Genomic DNA, 20,653 nt, shown 5'->3' with positions numbered 1-20,653 from the left:
TGCAGACAGATGAGTCATACACGTAGGCATGCTCTGTAGTTATATACAGCTGCAAACAGACTAGTTATACACGTAGACATGCTCTGTAGTTATATACAGCTGCAGACAGACGAGTTATACACGTAGACGTGCTCTGTAGTTATATTAAGCTGCTGACATACCAGTTATACACGAAGACATGCTCTGTAGTTGTATACAGCTGCAGACAGATGAGTCATACACGTAGGCATGCTCTGTAGTTATATACAGCTGCAGACAGACGAGTTATACACGTAGACGTGCTCTGTAGTTATATACAGCTGCAGACAGACTAGTTATACACGTAGACGTGCTCTGTAGTTATATACAGCTGCTGACATACCAGTTATACACGTAGACATGCTCTGTAGTTGTATACAGCTGCTGACAGACGAGTTATACACGTAGACGTAGACGCTGACATACCAGTTATACACGTAGACGTGCTCTGTAGTTATATAAAGCTGCAGACAGATGAGTCATCTACGTAGGCATGCTCTGTAGTTATATACAGCTGCAAACAGACTAGTTATACACGTAGACATACCAGTTATACACGTAGACGTGCTCTGTAGTTATATAAAGCTGCTGACATACCCGTTATACACGTAGACATGCTCTGTAGTTGTAAACAGCTGCTGACAGACGAGTTATACACGTAGGCATGCTCTGAAGTTATATACAGCTGCAGACAGACTAGTTATACACGTAGACGTGCTCCGTAGTTATATACAGCTGCTGACAGACGAGTTATACACGTAGACGTGCTCTGTAGTTATATAAAGCTGCTGACATACCAGTTATACACGTAGACATGCTCTGTAGTTGTATACAGCTGCTGACATACCAGTTATACACGTAGACATGCTCTGTAGTTGTATACAGCTGCTGACAGACGAGTTATACACGTAGACGTGCTCTGTAGTTATATAAAACTGCTGACATACCAGTTATACACGAAGACGTGCTCTGTAGTTATATACAGCTGCAGACAGACTAGTTATACACGTAGACGTGCTCTGTAGTTATATACAGCTGCTGACATACCAGTTATACAGGTAGACGTGCTCTGTAGTTATATACAGCTGCTGACATACCAGTTATACACGTAGACATGCTCTGTAGTTATATATAGCTGCAGACAGATGAGTCATACACGTAGGCAGCTCTGTAGTTGTATGCAGCTGCTGACAGACGAGTTATACACGTAGACGTGCTCTGTAGTTATATAAAGCTGCTGACATACCAGTTATACACGAAGACGTGCTCTGTAATAATATACAGCTGCTGACATACCAGTTATACACGTAGACATGCTCTGTAGTTATATACAGCTGCTGACAGACTAGTTATACACGTAGACGTGCTCTGTAGTTATATACAGCTGCTGACATACCAGTTATACACGTAGACATGCTCTGTAGTTGTATACAGCTGCTGACAGACGAGTTATACACGTAGACGTAGACGCTGACATACCAGTTATACACGTAGACGTGCTCTGTAGTTATATAAAGCTGCAGACAGATGAGTCATCTACGTAGGCATGCTCTGTAGTTATATACAGCTGCAAACAGACTAGTTATACACGTAGACATACCAGTTATACACGTAGACGTGCTCTGTAGTTATATAAAGCTGCTGACATACCCGTTATACACGTAGACATGCTCTGTAGTTGTAAACAGCTGCTGACAGACGAGTTATACACGTAGGCATGCTCTGAAGTTATATACAGCTGCAGACAGACTAGTTATACACGTAGACGTGCTCCGTAGTTATATACAGCTGCTGACAGACGAGTTATACACGTAGACGTGCTCTGTAGTTATATAAAGCTGCTGACATACCAGTTATACACGTAGACATGCTCTGTAGTTGTATACAGCTGCTGACATACCAGTTATACACGTAGACATGCTCTGTAGTTGTATACAGCTGCTGACAGACGAGTTATACACGTAGACGTGCTCTGTAGTTATATAAAACTGCTGACATACCAGTTATACACGAAGACGTGCTCTGTAGTTATATACAGCTGCAGACAGACTAGTTATACACGTAGACGTGCTCTGTAGTTATATAAAGCTGCTGACATACCAGTTATACACGTAGACATGCTCTGTAGTTGTATACAGCTGCAGACAGACGATTATACACGTAGACGTGCTCTGTAGTTATATACAGCTGCTGACATACCAGTTATACACGAAGACGTGCTCTGTAGTTATATACAGCTGCAGACAGACTAGTTATACACGTAGGCATGCTCTGTAGTTATATACAGCTGCAGACAGACGAGTTATACACGTAGACGTGCTCTCTTGTTATATACAGCTGCTGACATACCAGTTATACACGTAGACATGCTCTGTAGTTATATAAAGCTGCTGACAGACGAGTTATACACGTAGACGTGCTCTGTAGTTATATACAGCTGCAGACAGATGAGTTATACACGTAGGCATGCTCTGTAGTTATATACAGCTGCAAACAGACTAGTTATACACGTAGACGTGCTCTGTAGTTATATAAAGCTGCTGACATACCAGTTATACACGTAGACATGCTCTGTAGTTATATACAGGTGCTGACAGATGAGTCATACACGTAGGCATGCTCTGTAGTTATATACAGCTGCAGACAGACTAGTTATACACGTAGACGTGCTCTGTAGTTATATAAAGCTGCTGGCATACCAGTTATACACGTAGGCATGCTCTGTAGTTGTAAACAGCTGCTGACAGACGAGTTATACACGTAGACGTGCTCTGTAGTTATATAAAGCTGCTGACATACCAGTTATACACGTAGACATGCTCTGTAGTTGTATACAGCTGCAGACAGACGATTATACACGTAGACGTGCTCTGTAGTTATATACAGCTGCTGACATACCAGTTATACACGAAGACGTGCTCTGTAGTTATATACAGCTGCAGACAGACTAGTTATACACGTAGGCATGCTCTGTAGTTATATACAGCTGCAGACAGACTAGTTATACACGTAGGCATGCTCTGTAGTTATATACAGCTGCAGACAGACGAGTTATACACGTAGACGTGCTCTCTTGTTATATACAGCTGCTGACATACCAGTTATACACGTAGACATGCTCTGTAGTTATATAAAGCTGCTGACAGACGAGTTATACACGTAGACGTGCTCTGTAAATATATACAGCTGCAGACAGATGAGTTATACACGTAGGCATGCTCTGTAGTTATATACAGCTGCAAACAGACTAGTTATACACGTAGACGTGCTCTGTAGTTATATAAAGCTGCTGACATACCAGTTATACACGTAGACATGCTCTGTAGTTGTAAACAGCTGCTGACAGACGAGTTATACACGTAGGCATGCTCTGTAGTTATATACAGCTGCAGACAGACTAGTTATACACGTAGACGTGCTCTGTAGTTATATACAGGTGCTGACAGACGAGTTATACACGTAGACGTGCTCTGTAGTTATATAAAGCTGCTAACATACCAGTTATACACGTAGACATGCTCTGTAGTTATATATAGCTGCTGACATACCAGTTATACACGAAGACGTGCTCTGTAATTATATACAGCTGCAGACAGACTAGTTATACACGTAGACGTGCTCTGTAGTTATATACAGCTGCTGACATACCAGTTATACACGTAGACATGCTCTGTAGTTGTATACAGCTGCTGACAGACGAGTTATACACGTAGACGTGCTCTGGAGTTATATAAAGCTGCTAACATACCAGTTATACACGTAGACATGCTCTGTAGTTATATATAGCTGCTGACATACCAGTTATACACGTAGACATGCTCTGTAGTTATATACAGCTGCAAACAGACTAGTTATACACGTAGACATGCTCTGTAGTTATATATAGCTGCAGACAGATGAGTCATACACGTAGGCATGCTCTGTAGTTATATACAGCTGCAGACAGACGAGTTATACACGTAGACGTGCTCTCTTGTTATATACAGCTGCTGACATACCAGTTATACACGTAGACATGCTCTGTAGTTATATAAAGCTGCTGACAGACGAGTTATACACGAAGACGTGCTCTGTAGTTATATACAGCTGCAGACAGACGAGTTATACACGTAGACGTGCTCTGTAGTTATATACAGCTGCTGACATACCAGTTATACACGTAGACATGCTCTGTAGTTATATACAGCTGCAGACAGATGAGTTATACACGTAGACGTGCTCTGTAGTTATATACAGCTGCAGACAGACTAGTTATACACGTAGACGTGCTCTGTAGTTATATAAAGCTGCTGACAGACGAGTTATACACGAAGACGTGCTCTGTAGTTATATACAGCTGCAGACAGACGAGTTATACACGTAGACGTGCTCTGTAGTTATATACAGCTGCTGACATACCAGTTATACACGTAGACATGCTCTGTAGTTATATACAGCTGCAGACAGATGAGTTATACACGTAGACATGCTCTGTAGTTATATATAGCTGCAGACAGATGAGTCATACACGTAGGCATGCTCTGTAGTTATATACAGCTGCAAACAGACGAGTTATACACGTAGACGTGCTCTGTAGTTATATTAAGCTGCTGACATACCAGTTATACACGAAGACATGCTCTGTAGTTGTATACAGCTGCAGACAGATGAGTTATACACGTAGACGTGCTCTGTAGTTATATACAGCTGCAGACAGACTAGTTATACACGTAGACGTGCTCTGTAGTTATATACAGCTGCTGACATACCAGTTATACACGTAGACGTGCTCTGTAGTTATATACAGCTGCTGACAGACGAGTTATACACGTAGACGTGCTCTGTAGTTATATACAGCTGCAGACAGATCAGTTATACACAGAGACATGCTCTGTAGTTAAATAAAGCTGCTGACATACCAGTTATACACGTAGACATGCTCTGTAGTTGTATACAGCTGCTGACATACCAGTTATACACGTAGACATGCTCTGTAGTTGTATACAGCTGCTGACAGACGAGTTATACACGTAGACGTGCTCTGTAGTTGTATACAGCTGCTGACAGACGAGTTATACACGTAGACGTGCTCTGTAGTTATATAAAACTGCTGACATACCAGTTATACACGAAGACGTGCTCTGTAGTTATATACAGCTGCAGACAGACTAGTTATACACGTAGACGTGCTCTGTAGTTATATACAGCTGCTGACATACCAGTTATACAGGTAGACGTGCTCTGTAGTTATATACAGCTGCTGACATACCAGTTATACACGTAGACATGCTCTGTAGTTATATATAGCTGCAGACAGATGAGTCATACACGTAGGCAGCTCTGTAGTTGTATACAGCTGCTGACAGACGAGTTATACACGTAGACGTGCTCTGTAGTTATATAAAGCTGCTGACATACCAGTTATACACGAAGACGTGCTCTGTAGTTATATACAGCTGCAGACAGACTAGTTATACACGTAGACGTGCTCTGTAGTAATATACAGCTGCTGACATACCAGTTATACACGTAGACATGCTCTGTAGTTATATACAGCTGCTGACAGACGAGTTATACACGTAGACGTGCTCTGTAGTTATATAAAGCTGCAGACAGATGAGTCATCTACGTAGGCATGCTCTGTAGTTATATACAGCTGCAAACAGACTAGTTATACACGTAGACATGCTCTGTAGTTATATAAAGCTGCTGACAGACGAGTTATACACGTAGACGTGCTCTGTAGTTATATAAAGCTGCTGACATACCAGTTATACACGAAGACGTGCTCTGTAGTTATATACAGCTGCTGACATACCAGTTATACACGTAGACATGCTCTGTAGTTGTAAACAGCTGCTGACAGACGAGTTATACACGTAGGCATGCTCTGTAGTTATATACAGCTGCAGACAGACTAGTTATACACGTAGACGTGCTCTGTAGTTATATACAGGTGCTGACAGACGAGTTATACACGTAGACGTGCTCTGTAGTTATATAAAGCTGCTGACATACCAGTTATACACGTAGACATGCTCTGTAGTTGTATACAGCTGCAGACAGACGATTATACACGTAGACGTGCTCTGTAGTTATATACAGCTGCTGACATACCAGTAATACACGTAGACATGCTCTGTAGTTATATATAGCTGCAGACAGATGAGTCATACACGTAGGCATGCTCTGTAGTTATATACAGCTGCAAACAGACTAGTTATACACGTAGACATGCTCTGTAGTTATATACAGCTGCAGACAGACGAGTTATACACGTAGACGTGCTCTGTAGTTATATTAAGCTGCTGACATACCAGTTATACACGAAGACATGCTCTGTAGTTGTATACAGCTGCAGACAGATGAGTCATACACGTAGGCATGCTCTGTAGTTATATACAGCTGCAGACAGACGAGTTATACACGTAGACGTGCTCTGTAGTTATATACAGCTGCAGACAGACTAGTTATACACGTAGACGTGCTCTGTAGTTATATACAGCTGCTGACATACCAGTTATACACGTAGACATGCTCTGTAGTTGTATACAGCTGCTGACAGACGAGTTATACACGTAGACGTAGACGCTGACATACCAGTTATACACGTAGACGTGCTCTGTAGTTATATAAAGCTGCAGACAGATGAGTCATCTACGTAGGCATGCTCTGTAGTTATATACAGCTGCAAACAGACTAGTTATACACGTAGACATACCAGTTATACACGTAGACGTGCTCTGTAGTTATATAAAGCTGCTGACATACCCGTTATACACGTAGACATGCTCTGTAGTTGTAAACAGCTGCTGACAGACGAGTTATACACGTAGGCATGCTCTGAAGTTATATACAGCTGCAGACAGACTAGTTATACACGTAGACGTGCTCCGTAGTTATATACAGCTGCTGACAGACGAGTTATACACGTAGACGTGCTCTGTAGTTATATAAAGCTGCTGACATACCAGTTATACACGTAGACATGCTCTGTAGTTGTATACAGCTGCTGACATACCAGTTATACACGTAGACATGCTCTGTAGTTGTATACAGCTGCTGACAGACGAGTTATACACGTAGACGTGCTCTGTAGTTATATAAAACTGCTGACATACCAGTTATACACGAAGACGTGCTCTGTAGTTATATACAGCTGCAGACAGACTAGTTATACACGTAGACGTGCTCTGTAGTTATATACAGCTGCTGACATACCAGTTATACAGGTAGACGTGCTCTGTAGTTATATACAGCTGCTGACATACCAGTTATACACGTAGACATGCTCTGTAGTTATATATAGCTGCAGACAGATGAGTCATACACGTAGGCAGCTCTGTAGTTGTATGCAGCTGCTGACAGACGAGTTATACACGTAGACGTGCTCTGTAGTTATATAAAGCTGCTGACATACCAGTTATACACGAAGACGTGCTCTGTAGTTATATACAGCTGCAGACAGACTAGTTATACACGTAGACGTGCTCTGTAGTAATATACAGCTGCTGACATACCAGTTATACACGTAGACATGCTCTGTAGTTATATACAGCTGCTGACAGACTAGTTATACACGTAGACGTGCTCTGTAGTTATATACAGCTGCTGACATACCAGTTATACACGTAGACATGCTCTGTAGTTGTATACAGCTGCTGACAGACGAGTTATACACGTAGACGTAGACGCTGACATACCAGTTATACACGTAGACGTGCTCTGTAGTTATATAAAGCTGCAGACAGATGAGTCATCTACGTAGGCATGCTCTGTAGTTATATACAGCTGCAAACAGACTAGTTATACACGTAGACATACCAGTTATACACGTAGACGTGCTCTGTAGTTATATAAAGCTGCTGACATACCCGTTATACACGTAGACATGCTCTGTAGTTGTAAACAGCTGCTGACAGACGAGTTATACACGTAGGCATGCTCTGAAGTTATATACAGCTGCAGACAGACTAGTTATACACGTAGACGTGCTCCGTAGTTATATACAGCTGCTGACAGACGAGTTATACACGTAGACGTGCTCTGTAGTTATATAAAGCTGCTGACATACCAGTTATACACGTAGACATGCTCTGTAGTTGTATACAGCTGCTGACATACCAGTTATACACGTAGACATGCTCTGTAGTTGTATACAGCTGCTGACAGACGAGTTATACACGTAGACGTGCTCTGTAGTTATATAAAACTGCTGACATACCAGTTATACACGAAGACGTGCTCTGTAGTTATATACAGCTGCAGACAGACTAGTTATACACGTAGACGTGCTCTGTAGTTATATACAGCTGCTGACATACCAGTTATACAGGTAGACGTGCTCTGTAGTTATATACAGCTGCTGACATACCAGTTATACACGTAGACATGCTCTGTAGTTATATATAGCTGCAGACAGATGAGTCATACACGTAGGCAGCTCTGTAGTTGTATGCAGCTGCTGACAGACGAGTTATACACGTAGACGTGCTCTGTAGTTATATAAAGCTGCTGACATACCAGTTATACACGAAGACGTGCTCTGTAGTTATATACAGCTGCAGACAGACTAGTTATACACGTAGACGTGCTCTGTAGTAATATACAGCTGCTGACATACCAGTTATACACGTAGACATGCTCTGTAGTTATATACAGCTGCTGACAGACGAGTTATACACGTAGACGTGCTCTGTAGTTATATAAAGCTGCAGACAGATGAGTCATCTACGTAGGCATGCTCTGTAGTTATATACAGCTGCAAACAGACTAGTTATACACGTAGACATGCTCTGTAGTTATTTATAGCTGCAGACAGATGAGTCATACACGTAGGCATGCTCTGTAGTTATATACAGCTGCAGACAGACGAGTTATACACGTAGACGTGCTCTGTAGTTATATACAGCTGCAGACAGATCAGTTATACACAGAGACATGCTCTGTAGTTAAATAAAGCTGCTGACATACCAGTTATACACGTAGACGTGCTCTGTAGTTATATACAGCTGCTAACATACCAGTTATACACGTAGACATGCTCTGTAGTTGTATACAGCTGCTGACAGACGAGTTATACACGTAGACGTGCTCTGTAGTTATATAAAGCTGCTGACAGACGAGTTATACACGTAGACGTGCTCTGTAGTTATATACAGCTGCTGACATACCAGTTATACACGTAGACATGCTCTGTAGTTATATATAGCTGCAGACAGATGAGTTATACACGTAGACGTGCTCTGTAGTTATATACAGCTGCAGACAGACTAGTTATACACGTAGACGTGCTCTGTAGTTATATACAGCTGCTGACATACCAGTTATACACGTAGACGTGCTCTGTAGTTATATACAGCTGCTGACAGACGAGTTATACACGTAGACGTGCTCTGTAGTTATATAAAGCTGCTAACATACCAGTTATACACGTAGACATGCTCTGTAGTTGTATACAGCTGCTGACAGACGAGTTATACACGTAGACGTGCTCTGTAGTTATATAAAGCTGCTGACAGACGAGTTATACACGTAGACGTGCTCTGTAGTTATATACAGCTGCTGACATACCAGTTATACACGTAGACATGTTCTGTAGTTATATATAGCTGCAGACAGATGAGTCATACACGTAGGCATGCTCTGTAGTTATATACAGCTGCAAACAGACGAGTTATACACGTAGACGTGCTCTGTAGTTATATTAAGCTGCTGACATACCAGTTATACACGAAGACATGCTCTGTAGTTGTATACAGCTGCAGACAGATGAGTTATACACGTAGACGTGCTCTGTAGTTATATACAGCTGCAGACAGACTAGTTATACACGTAGACGTGCTCTGTAGTTATATACAGCTGCAGACAGACGAGTTATACACGTAGACGTGCTCTGTAGTTATATACAGCTGCAGACAGACTAGTTATACACGTAGACGTGCTCTGTAGTTATATACAGCTGCTGACATACCAGTTATACACGTAGACATGCTCTGTAGTTGTATACAGCTGCTGACAGACGAGTTATACACGTAGACGTGCTCTGTAGTTATATAAAGCTGCTAACATACCAGTTATACACGTAGACATGCTCTGTAGTTATATATAGCTGCAGACAGATGAGTCATACACGTAGGCATGCTCTGTAGTTGTATACAGCTGCTGACAGACGAGTTATACACGTAGACGTGCTCTGTAGTTATATACAGCTGCTGACATACCAGTTATACACGTAGACATGCTCTGTAGTTATATATAGCTACAGACAGATGAGTCATACACGTAGGCATGCTCTGTAGTTATATACAGCTGCAAACAGACTAGTTATACACGTAGACATGCTCTGTAGTTATATATAGCTGCAGACAGATGAGTCATACACGTAGGCATGCTCTGTAGTTATATACAGCTGCAGACAGACGAGTTATACACGTAGACGTGCTCTGTAGTTATATTAAGCTGCTGACATACCAGTTATACACGAAGACATGCTCTGTAGTTGTATACAGCTGCAGACAGATGAGTTATACACGTAGACGTGCTCTGTAGTTATATACATCTGCAGACAGACTAGTTATACACGTAGACGTGCTCTGTAGTTATATACAGCTGCTGACATACCAGTTATACACGTAGACATGCTTTGTAGTTGTATACAGCTGCTGACAGACGAGTTATACACGTAGACGTGCTCTGTAATTATATAAAGCTGCTAACATACCAGTTATACACGTAGACATGCTCTGTAGTTATATATAGCTGCAGACAGATGAGTCATACACGTAGGCATGCTCTGTAGTTGTATACAGCTGCTGACAGACGAGTTATACACGTAGACGTGCTCTGTAGTTATATACAGCTGCTGACATACCAGTTATACACGTAGACATGCTCTGTAGTTATATATAGCTGCAGACAGATGAGTCATACACGTAGGCATGCTCTGTAGTTATATACAGCTGCAAACAGACTAGTTATACACGTAGACATGCTCTGTAGTTATATATAGCTGCAGACAGATGAGTCATACACGTAGGCATGCTCTGTAGTTATATACAGCTGCAGACAGACGAGTTATACACGTAGACGTGCTCTGTTGTTATATACAGCTGCTGACATACCAGTTATACACGTAGACATGCTCTGTAGTTATATACAGCTGCTGACAGACGAGTTATACACGTAGACGTGCTCTGTAGTTATATACAGCTGCAGACAGATCAGTTATACACAGAGACATGCTCTGTAGTTAAATAAAGCTGCTGACAGATGAGTTATACACGTAGGCATGCTCTGTAGTTATATACAGCTGCAGACAGACGAGTAATACACGTAGACATGCTCTGTAGTTTAATACAGCTGCTGACAGATGAGTTTTACACGTAGACATGTTCTGTAGTTATATACAGCTGCTGACAGATGAGTTATACACGTAGGCATGCTCTGTAGTTATATACAGCTGCAGACAGACGAGTTATACACGTAGACGTGCTCTGTAGTTATATTAAGCTGCTGACATACCAGTTATACACGAAGACATGCTCTGTAGTTATATACAGCTGCTGACAGACGAGTTATACACGTAGACGTGCTCTGTAGTTATATACAGCTGCTGACAGACGAGTTATACACGGAGACATGCTCTGTAGTTATATACAGCTGCTGACAGACGAGTTATACACGTAGACGTGCTCTGTAGTTATATACAGCTGCTGACATACCAGTTATACACGTAGACGTGCTCTGTAGTTATATACAGCTGCAGACAGACTAGTTATACACGTAGACGTGCTCTGTAGTTATATACAGCTGCTGACATACCAGTTATACACGTAGACATGCTCTGTAGTTGTATACAGCTGCTGACAGACGAGTTATACACGTAGACGTGCTCTGTAATTATATACCACTGCTGACAGATGAGTTATACACGTAGACATGCTCTGTAGTTATATACAGCTGCTGACAGATGAGTTATACACGTAGACATGCTCTGTAGTTATATACAGCTGCTGACATACCAGTTATACACGTAGACATGCTCTGTAGTTATATACAGCTGCTGACATACCAGTTATACACGTAGACATGCTCTGTAGTTATATACAGCTGCTGACATATGAGTTATACACGTAGACATGCTCTGTAGTTATATACAGCTGCAGACATACCAGTTATACATGGAGACATGCTTGCGAGCTGCTGTTTATACACACCTTTTAAAACAAATTGCTGACTCTTACTGAAACTGCTTTCCGAAGAAATATGTGTTGAATGCCCATAAAAGAGTTTGTAGACTAAATAAATATTATACTTTATACCATATTTTTATATTTATATATAATTTAACCTGTGGATGCGAGTGCTGTTCCAAGTATTTGATGATCTGTTCCGCTGAGATGCCGCCGCGGAACGCTTGCCGTACTGACTCGCGGGTTATCACGCCGACCACGAGGTTTGGAAACCTAATAGATAATGATATTATAATCTGTTTTCAATATTACAATGATTTATTATACAGTTAATGTATGGATCTTTAAAAATGAGAGGCGATTAAAAAGACTTTTGGAGTTATGTTCAAAAAGGTGGTAAATGTAAAAAAAATATGTAATGACGATTCAAAGGTGCTTCTAGAAGAAGTCTAATTGAATAAATAAATGTTTGAGTTTGAGTTTAAAGAGTAATTTTCAACTGATTTCAAAAATGGAGGATGTTCTAAACTAGACTGTATTTTTATGGCTTGTCAGAACATTCGATACAAGGCTCTCCATGTGGTGCCATTTAAAGAGTTGGTTTAACTTCGACAGTTTCAAGGATATTTTTCGCCAAATTTTCTTACTTTGTTGTGGGTAGTTCCACAATTCTTTATTACCTGTACATAAGTTCCGTAAACAATCCAAGTAAAGCAACTTGCAGAGTGCTCTGCGTATACCCGTACACCCTATAATTGCTCTCGACAACCACGTAGCCCTGTTGCCGGCCCGCTTCTAGCGGAGTGATGCCGTCTTTGACGCAAGTTATGTTGAGCGCGAGTCGGGTTGGGTAGAAACGACCCGCTTTACGCTGGAAATTTATGTTTTTGCGGTTAGAGTGAGGGTTTGGAAATAACTTCTTTAAGGTGATGAATTAATTTTTCTAACATTTACGGCCCTTTTTAAACCTTCGTAATTTTTATATTATTAAAGTTGTCGTGATGAAAATTCTTGACAAGAAAGTTCAATAGTAACACAATACGTCTACCGTTTTAGAAACATGATTCCATGATATTTTCTCGATAGAAAAAAAATACAAAGTTCTCATTGTTATTTTTTTTTAATCTCTGGCATCTTCAAAATAACAAACGTAAAGCTACGACTTTTTGGATATTAACTATAAAATATACAACCTATACGTCTACCGATTCAGAATTTTGAAATATGCGATGGTTTTGAAATAAACAAGAAATACTTGAAATTAGCGCGCGACCAGCCAATATAGCGAGAGCCGCCCTGTACCTTCCTACCCCGATCGCTGCACGAGTCATTCCCGCTACGGCCGTCACACGGGGAACTTGTGTCGCTCGCGCAATCGTAACAAAGGGTGACAACACGATAAGACAAAATGAGACAAATGGGGACAATAAAGAAAATAAGAAGAAGAAACATAAAGGTTGGAGGAAAAAGAATGCTTACAATTGGAACAAATTAATGAAGTAAGTTGGTTTTATTTTAAATTTGATGATAATTGTATTATAGACGATGTTTGATATGTACCCCTGTTTTAAGTACATAACGAATGTGTAAGGTTTTTTCATTTATAGCATAGATAATCTTTTCAGAAATCCGGAATCCAGAAGGAAAATAAACCCACTGATTGTTCACAATGTGAACCCACTCCTTCGTAAGTACCTTTATTCAGTCAAAAATGTATGTTATCAACGCTCTACTGGTTTTATCGCATGATTCCATTTTTAACAAAAAGCAACAAAGTGCAAAGAAATAAAAAATCATGGTGAACTTAGTGGAAGTATGGCTGACATAATATGGAACAGGAGCTCATTGGAGTAGTATTATATTTTAAAAAAATACGAAAAAATTTCAAGAATTACATTTCTTAGTAGGTGGTAGATAAGTATGTTGTATAAAGAATTTGATGTTGATATTTATTTCATTTATACTTACTACACCTGTGCGGGAAATTGCTTAGTACTAAAACAGGTTTATATTCATATTTACATAGTAATGTGAGTTTTCATTTCGAAAAATTTTGTGTAAGTATATTAAATTGAGTTCCTGGGTGATCTGGAGACACAATTGGGCCCGGAAGATGGCGCTGCAGTCACTCCTCCTAATCACATGAACCGATTTGGATGAATATTTGTGTGCACATTACATTGTTGTGGGATGATTGGTTGATTCGTTTTCACATTAGCTAATATTATGTATTTTTGTTGTTAGAAAGTAAACTTAATTTAATGTTTATAATACATTATTATTGGTATAAATAAGCCAGTGTTCGTCTCACATTGCTGTACCTGCCTACCTACCCTACCAGGGCCTAACTTTGTTCTGGCTATTTTATTTTGATTATTTGTAATGAATAATTACAATTATAATAGAGTGCAAAAAATAAATACATGCGTCAATATATTTTGTGTTTTTTTTAAACAATTTTTTTATTTAAAAAAATATCATTCCGACCGCGGCTTTGCCCGCGTGGAATTAGGTTATATCGTGAATCCTGTTTTATCCCACAGAAGTGTTCAGTTCGGATAAAAAGTATCCTATGTGTAAATCCAGGCAATTAGCTATATTTTATCAAAATTGGAAATGTAGTCTTGACGTGATTAAGTAACAACTAACAAAAAAATATACAAATTAACATCCAAAGTTTCGCATCAGTTTTACTGTATTAGTGATATCTTCCACTCTTGACTTTGACTTGTTATATCGTGAATCCTGTTTTATCCCACAGAAGTGTTCAGTTCGGATAAAAAGTATCCTATGTGTAAATCCAGGCAATTAGCTATATTTTATCAAAATTGGAAATGTAGTCTTGACGTGATTAAGTAACAACTAACAAAAAAATATACAAATTAACATCCAAAGTTTCGCATCAGTTTTACTGTATTAGTGATATCTTCCACTCTTGACTTTGACTGAGAAGAATTAGAGTTTATAACTTCTTTCAGAAATAGTACCTTTCATTTCTGGGCATGATGTAATATCTACGTCAGCATCAAATTCTATCTAAATCAATTCAGTAGTCCGCGTTATTGAGTACCATTTCATCTTTTCAGAGTAACAATATTTTTTTGTTATTTTAAAGATTATTTATAACCTGTATTATTTTGTAATAAAGTAAACATTACGAAATAATAATAATTATTAATAATGTTTAAGTAGTTGTTAAAAAGAAGATTATTTGTTTTTAAGCAAGAAAATAAAACCAATGAATCAACAATTAAATAAATGTATAACAATATTATAACTGTATGACGACTCCATACATGTTTGTCCCGAGTCGGCCAGCGGCAGCGCGGCGAGTTTGCAGGAATGACTTCGCGCACACCCGCGTTCGCGATAGCGAGCTATTAGACTCCGCCCGCCAGGCAGTGGATTTTTTTTTGTGTATCGTCTTAATGTAATTATGTAATCAACGTCAATAAAGAATTTTTTATATTTATTTTTATAATGTAAGGGATGTTTAATGCGAGTAGGTTGGGTAGAAACGACCCACTTTGCGCTGGAAATTTATGTTTAGGGGTTAGTGTGGGTTTGGAAATTACTTCTTTAATGTATGGGATGTTTAATGCGAGTCGGGTTGGGTAAAAACGACCCGCTTTGCGCTGGAAAGTAGTGTTTTTTAGGGTTAGAGTGAGGGTTTGGAAATAACTTCTTTAATGTAAGGGATGTTTAATGCGAGTCGGGTTGGGTAGAAACGACCCGCTTTGCGATGGAAAGTGATGTTTTTTAGGGTAAGACATGTGGATAATGTAGGATGGTCATGGATAGGGTAGAAATGTCTACTTCGTACTGGAATTTAATCTTTTGGGAAATAGATCGAAAAATAAAATTATACGGTGCTTGAAGCAGGTTGTTCAACGTGAGCAAGGTCGGGTAGAAACGACCCGCTTTGCGCTGGAATTGAAAGTGGTTTCAGCATTAATGGTGGGTGATATTTAGGTTTTTATAGCATTCAAATGCTTTATGAATAGAATTATAAATTCCAGTAATCAGGTTTGGTATAATTGACCCGCTTTCCGCTGGAAATTGATATGGATTCTGGTTAGAGAATGTTGGTTGGACAAAATAATAACATTTGTGATGCAGGTAATGTTCAGTGCGAGTCGGGTTGGATAAAAACTTGATATTACAGGGTTAAAGTGTGGATTGGTTAACAGGTAAACAGGTAACAGGTAACAGGTAAACAGGTAACAGGTAAACATATTATAACAGGTAAACAGGTATCAGGTTAACAGATAAATAGCGCTGGCTATGTTTTTGGGCAGTCAGGTCGGGTAGAAACGACCCGATTGCGCTGGAAATTTATGTATTTTAAGGTAAGATGTGTGGTGAAGGTTTTTATTGAAACATGAATTTATTTGAAGGTTGGAAAGATGAAGATAATTAATGTTTAATAATTGTGTAGAAGACACTTTTCGACCAAATTGAGCCAATAAACCAACTCCAATACATTCAATTTTCTTTGTATCATGTTATTTTTTTTCTTTGGAGTTATTGTATTCTTTTACGTAGAAACTTCATTCCAAATTCATTAATAAAAAAATATTACTTTTAAACACTTACATGCATTAAAAAAATGAGTAAAAAAATAACAAAAATATGCCTATACCTTTCTCTGATAAACAAGTCCAAACTCTCTCAAGTGTTGCAGAAATACTAACATATTATTGCTCATGCCTTCTGTACTGTAATCCTGAAAATAATAATAGTATTTAGTTTTTTAAATATATACATTTTGAAATGCATTGAAATAAAAATAAATATTTGAAATCGAATTATATAGGGTGTAATTATTACAGATATAAAAAACTTTAAACTGATATCGAAAGTACTATAAAAATTGACAACAGCACACCTGATTTTTTTCATGTATATTTTATTTCTGAATTCTGAATAATTGTAACGAAATTTGATTTATATAAAATCATAACGATAGAGAACAACTTTTAAGACCTGGCTTTAACCAAAATTACAATAATAATATTATAATAAAATGTTAAATATTCACCTTTCCCAGCGTACTAAAACTGAGTTGATATAAAAACGCCAAACATTCAGCCGAGCTCAAATTTCTTTTCTCCGCAGTGTGCAAATAGTGTTGTAGGAAAAGCCAAACCTGAATAATAGTGAATGTCTGTTATAGCATTTAAATGTACCTAATAATCCTACTAATTTCGAAATTAACGATTTTCAACGGATTTTAAACGCTATTTATTCATTACTAGCTTACCGCCCGCGGCTTCGTCCGCTTTGTCTAAAACCTAATAAATTATATACTAAAACCTTCCTCTTGAATCACTCTATCTATTTAAAAAAAAAAACAAAATCCGTTGCGTAGTTTTAAAGATTTAAGCATACAAAGGGACATAGGGACAGAGAAAGCGACTTTGTTTTATACTATGTATAATGTAGTGATATTATTTTCTTGACGTTTCGAACACTTTGCAGCGAGCGTGGTCACAGGGAGACTAATGAAAACGTTCTAAATGTATAATACTCGCATAAAATCAAACACTAGAAAATACTAATCCTAATAGAAAATATTATAAATGCGGAACGCTATGATAATAAATGATAAATATTTCAGGACAATTTTCACACACGACACTAGTAGTTGAATTGTTTGTACCAAAATTATATTCTCTCACATAGATACAACGATTTTTGAAAAATCTGTAGGATTTTTTCTAATTGCACAGTTTTAATAATTGATGGAATAAAGATGAGAATGACTCAATTAAAGTTCAACAAATTCATTCAAATATGTAATTTAAAGTTATGGTTCTTTTTCAATACTAGTTTAATTTATTGCACAAAAAATTATTTGGATTGAATTGAAGCGAAAAAATGTTCACCTGTAGACCTAATGCAAATATATGCATTTAACATCCCTACTAATATTATAAATGCGAAAGTAACTCTGTCTGTCTGTCTGTTACGCTTTCCCGCTTAAACCTCTCAACCGATTTGGATGAAATTTGGCACAGACAATCTTTAGACCCTGAGAAAGAACATAGGCTACCTTTTATCAAAACACCGCGCGGGCGAAGCCGCGGGTGGAAGCTTGTAGGCTATATATTTTAAATATTTTTCCCAGCTCAATTTGAATCCTTTTTTCATAGAATTAAATATATATTTATTTATACCTGTTTAGCAGTGCTTAGTAGAAGGAACTGAAAACCTGCTTTGGTGATCACCGCAGAACCATCTTCAGCATCTCTGGAAAGAAACATATATTTTTTATTAATTATTTTTTAGTTAGCAGTAGTATAGATTGTTTCACTTACACAACTCAATAGTGAATGTATTTTAATGATTACTAGCTGCGCTACGCGATTTCACCCGCATGGTCCCGCTCCTGTTGGTCTTAGCGTAATGATATATAGCCTATAGCCTTCCTTGTTAAATGGGCTATCTAACATCGAAAGAATTTTTCAAATCGGACCAGTAGTTCCTGAGATTAGCGCATTCAGACAAATTCTTCAGCTTTATAAAATTGATATAGTTTTTTTAGTAAGCATTAGTTAGTATCACTTAGTTACGAATCTTCTCTTTAATGTTTTATTATGACTTAGATAACAAGATAGATAGATAATAAGCTTATTGCCAACAAAAACTAAGACTACCTTAACTTAGGTCCTACATTTATATATAAACTAGCGTTCCGCCCCGGCTTCGCCCGTGGTACATATTTACGTTTTCTCTACATAAGAACCATCCTAGTACTTCAAGGAATATAATAAAAAAAGAATTATCGAAATCGGTTCAGCCGTTCTCAAGTTATGCGCTTACCAACACATTTTGGGATACATTTTTTTATATATAAATTTTTACTTATATAACTTCTTGCTTACCTGGTCATGAGACCGGCATGCAGCAGGATCCTCACAGCATCAGCGCTGATGCCCTCCGTCTGCTGGCTGCCCACCATGTAGTGCAGCACGCACTCCCACCGCTCCAGTGCGTATGCGTCCAGGAACGCTACATCTCGGGCTTTGCCGTCCGGCTCCAGGGTTTGTGACATGCTCCATGGTCTACCGCTGTAAAATAGTTTAGAGTATGGTGTAGCGTAACTTTTATTTTAAACTAGCGGTCCGCCCCGGCTTCGCCCGTGGTACATGTTTACGTTTTCTCTACATAAGAACCATCCTCGTACTTCAAGGAATATAATAAAAAAAGAATTATCGAAATCGGTTCAGCCGTTCTCGAGTTATGCGCTTACCAACACATTTTGTGATTCATTTTTATATATATGATTCATTTGAATAAATAAATAAATATTAAATAAGTAAAGTTGATAATGTAGTAATAGTTAAATGAACAGATGTTTGAATGTGACTTACTCAACTTTCAATGTTTATTTAGTGGTTAATATTTCAGGACTATTTTCACACACGGCACGATCTGATCCCATTCTAAGCACTTGCTTGTGTTATGTAAACCAGATTAACACCCAAACACAGAGCAAGCATCTATGTTCATCACACAAATATTTGCCCGGGTGGGAATCGAACCCACAACAACCGCAGGGCTACTACCAACCAAGCCAACTGGTCAGTACTCAATAGTAATGGATTGCATGTATGCAGTAGAATATCACAAGTTGGGGTTCAGTGTTCTGTAATCTTTATATTAAAAGATTTATTAAAAAAAGGGGTGTCAGGCAGAATATCAAGATTTTACATCCGTTTCATATAAATCACTTTGTCTTCTAAATTATCTACAACATGTTTTCAGTATACAATTTTTTTCAGTATAAAAATTGTTCAATAATAAATTGCCAATGACTGACAAATCTCCTTAACTATTTTAGGATTAAAAGTAGTGCTTTATTAACATAAGTTTTCTCCTTTACCCTCCTAATAATGCTACTTTTAGGTTCTTCTTAAAAGACTGTGACAGCAGCCAGCCAGGTAGACCACCAGGTATGGGTGCCTCATGCCACACGGACAGTTCCGACAGAGCTTCACTTGCTTTGCTCTGTTCTCTGCAAGAAAAATTTAGTATAAATTATTTATTATATCATAGAATATAAATATTAAGTACTATTTTTATCAAAAAAAAAATTTAAAAGCTTATCTATTCAAGTATAAGACAGAATTTTTCAAGTCTAGAAAAGTTAAATAGTTATGAGATAAACACAAATATAAAGCACTACGTAGTAAGTGGATAACTTTAACACTGAATTATGACTAATTCTCTAAGCTTACATGCTATGGATGGGAACATGAGATAACATTTCTATGTATTAGCAAAAATTAATGAACTTACTTGGCATGTGTTTGTGAAACCCAAGACGCCACCACTGCTTGAGGTACAGGCTGCTCGACAAACAGAAGTCGTATAACAAAATGACGAGCCAATTCTGGTAACTCTCTGAAAAACAACATAACCTGTTTTTATCTACAAAAATAAAAGAAAATGTCCAG

The 20,653-nt window shown here is 38.5% G+C and overlaps 2 protein-coding genes across 2 annotated transcripts in view; both read right to left on the bottom strand.

Annotated features, from left to right (window-relative positions):
- The window catches only part of LOC149481376 (uncharacterized), a 465,629-nt gene that overhangs the window by 118,114 nt on the left and 326,862 nt on the right, over nucleotides 1-20,653 (bottom strand). The gene's annotated exons all lie outside the window — the stretch shown is intronic.
- mrn (general transcription factor IIH subunit 4 marionette) overlaps nucleotides 1-20,653 on the bottom strand; it is a 42,704-nt gene that overhangs the window by 21,713 nt on the left and 338 nt on the right. The window contains exons 2-9 of the mRNA XM_089705021.1: nucleotides 20,496-20,600; nucleotides 20,080-20,211; nucleotides 19,079-19,264; nucleotides 18,371-18,443; nucleotides 17,233-17,340; nucleotides 16,834-16,917; nucleotides 12,872-13,062; nucleotides 12,350-12,464 (exon numbers count right to left, since the gene is read on the bottom strand). Of these exons, the coding sequence (XP_089561147.1) occupies nucleotides 12,350-12,464; nucleotides 12,872-13,062; nucleotides 16,834-16,917; nucleotides 17,233-17,340; nucleotides 18,371-18,443; nucleotides 19,079-19,264; nucleotides 20,080-20,211; nucleotides 20,496-20,600 (994 nt within the window). The remainder of the gene's footprint in view (nucleotides 1-12,349; nucleotides 12,465-12,871; nucleotides 13,063-16,833; nucleotides 16,918-17,232; nucleotides 17,341-18,370; nucleotides 18,444-19,078; nucleotides 19,265-20,079; nucleotides 20,212-20,495; nucleotides 20,601-20,653) is intronic.

The sequence above is a fragment of the Colias philodice genome, chromosome 16 (genome assembly GCF_061535455.1).
Source record: "Colias philodice isolate Cphi_HAF_F1 chromosome 16, ilColPhil1 Martin Lab GWU primary, whole genome shotgun sequence".
Classification (NCBI taxonomy): Eukaryota; Metazoa; Arthropoda; class Insecta; order Lepidoptera; family Pieridae; genus Colias; species Colias philodice.
The sequence above is the reverse complement of the archived record's forward strand: the minus strand, read 5'-3'. Positions and strand labels throughout refer to the sequence as shown.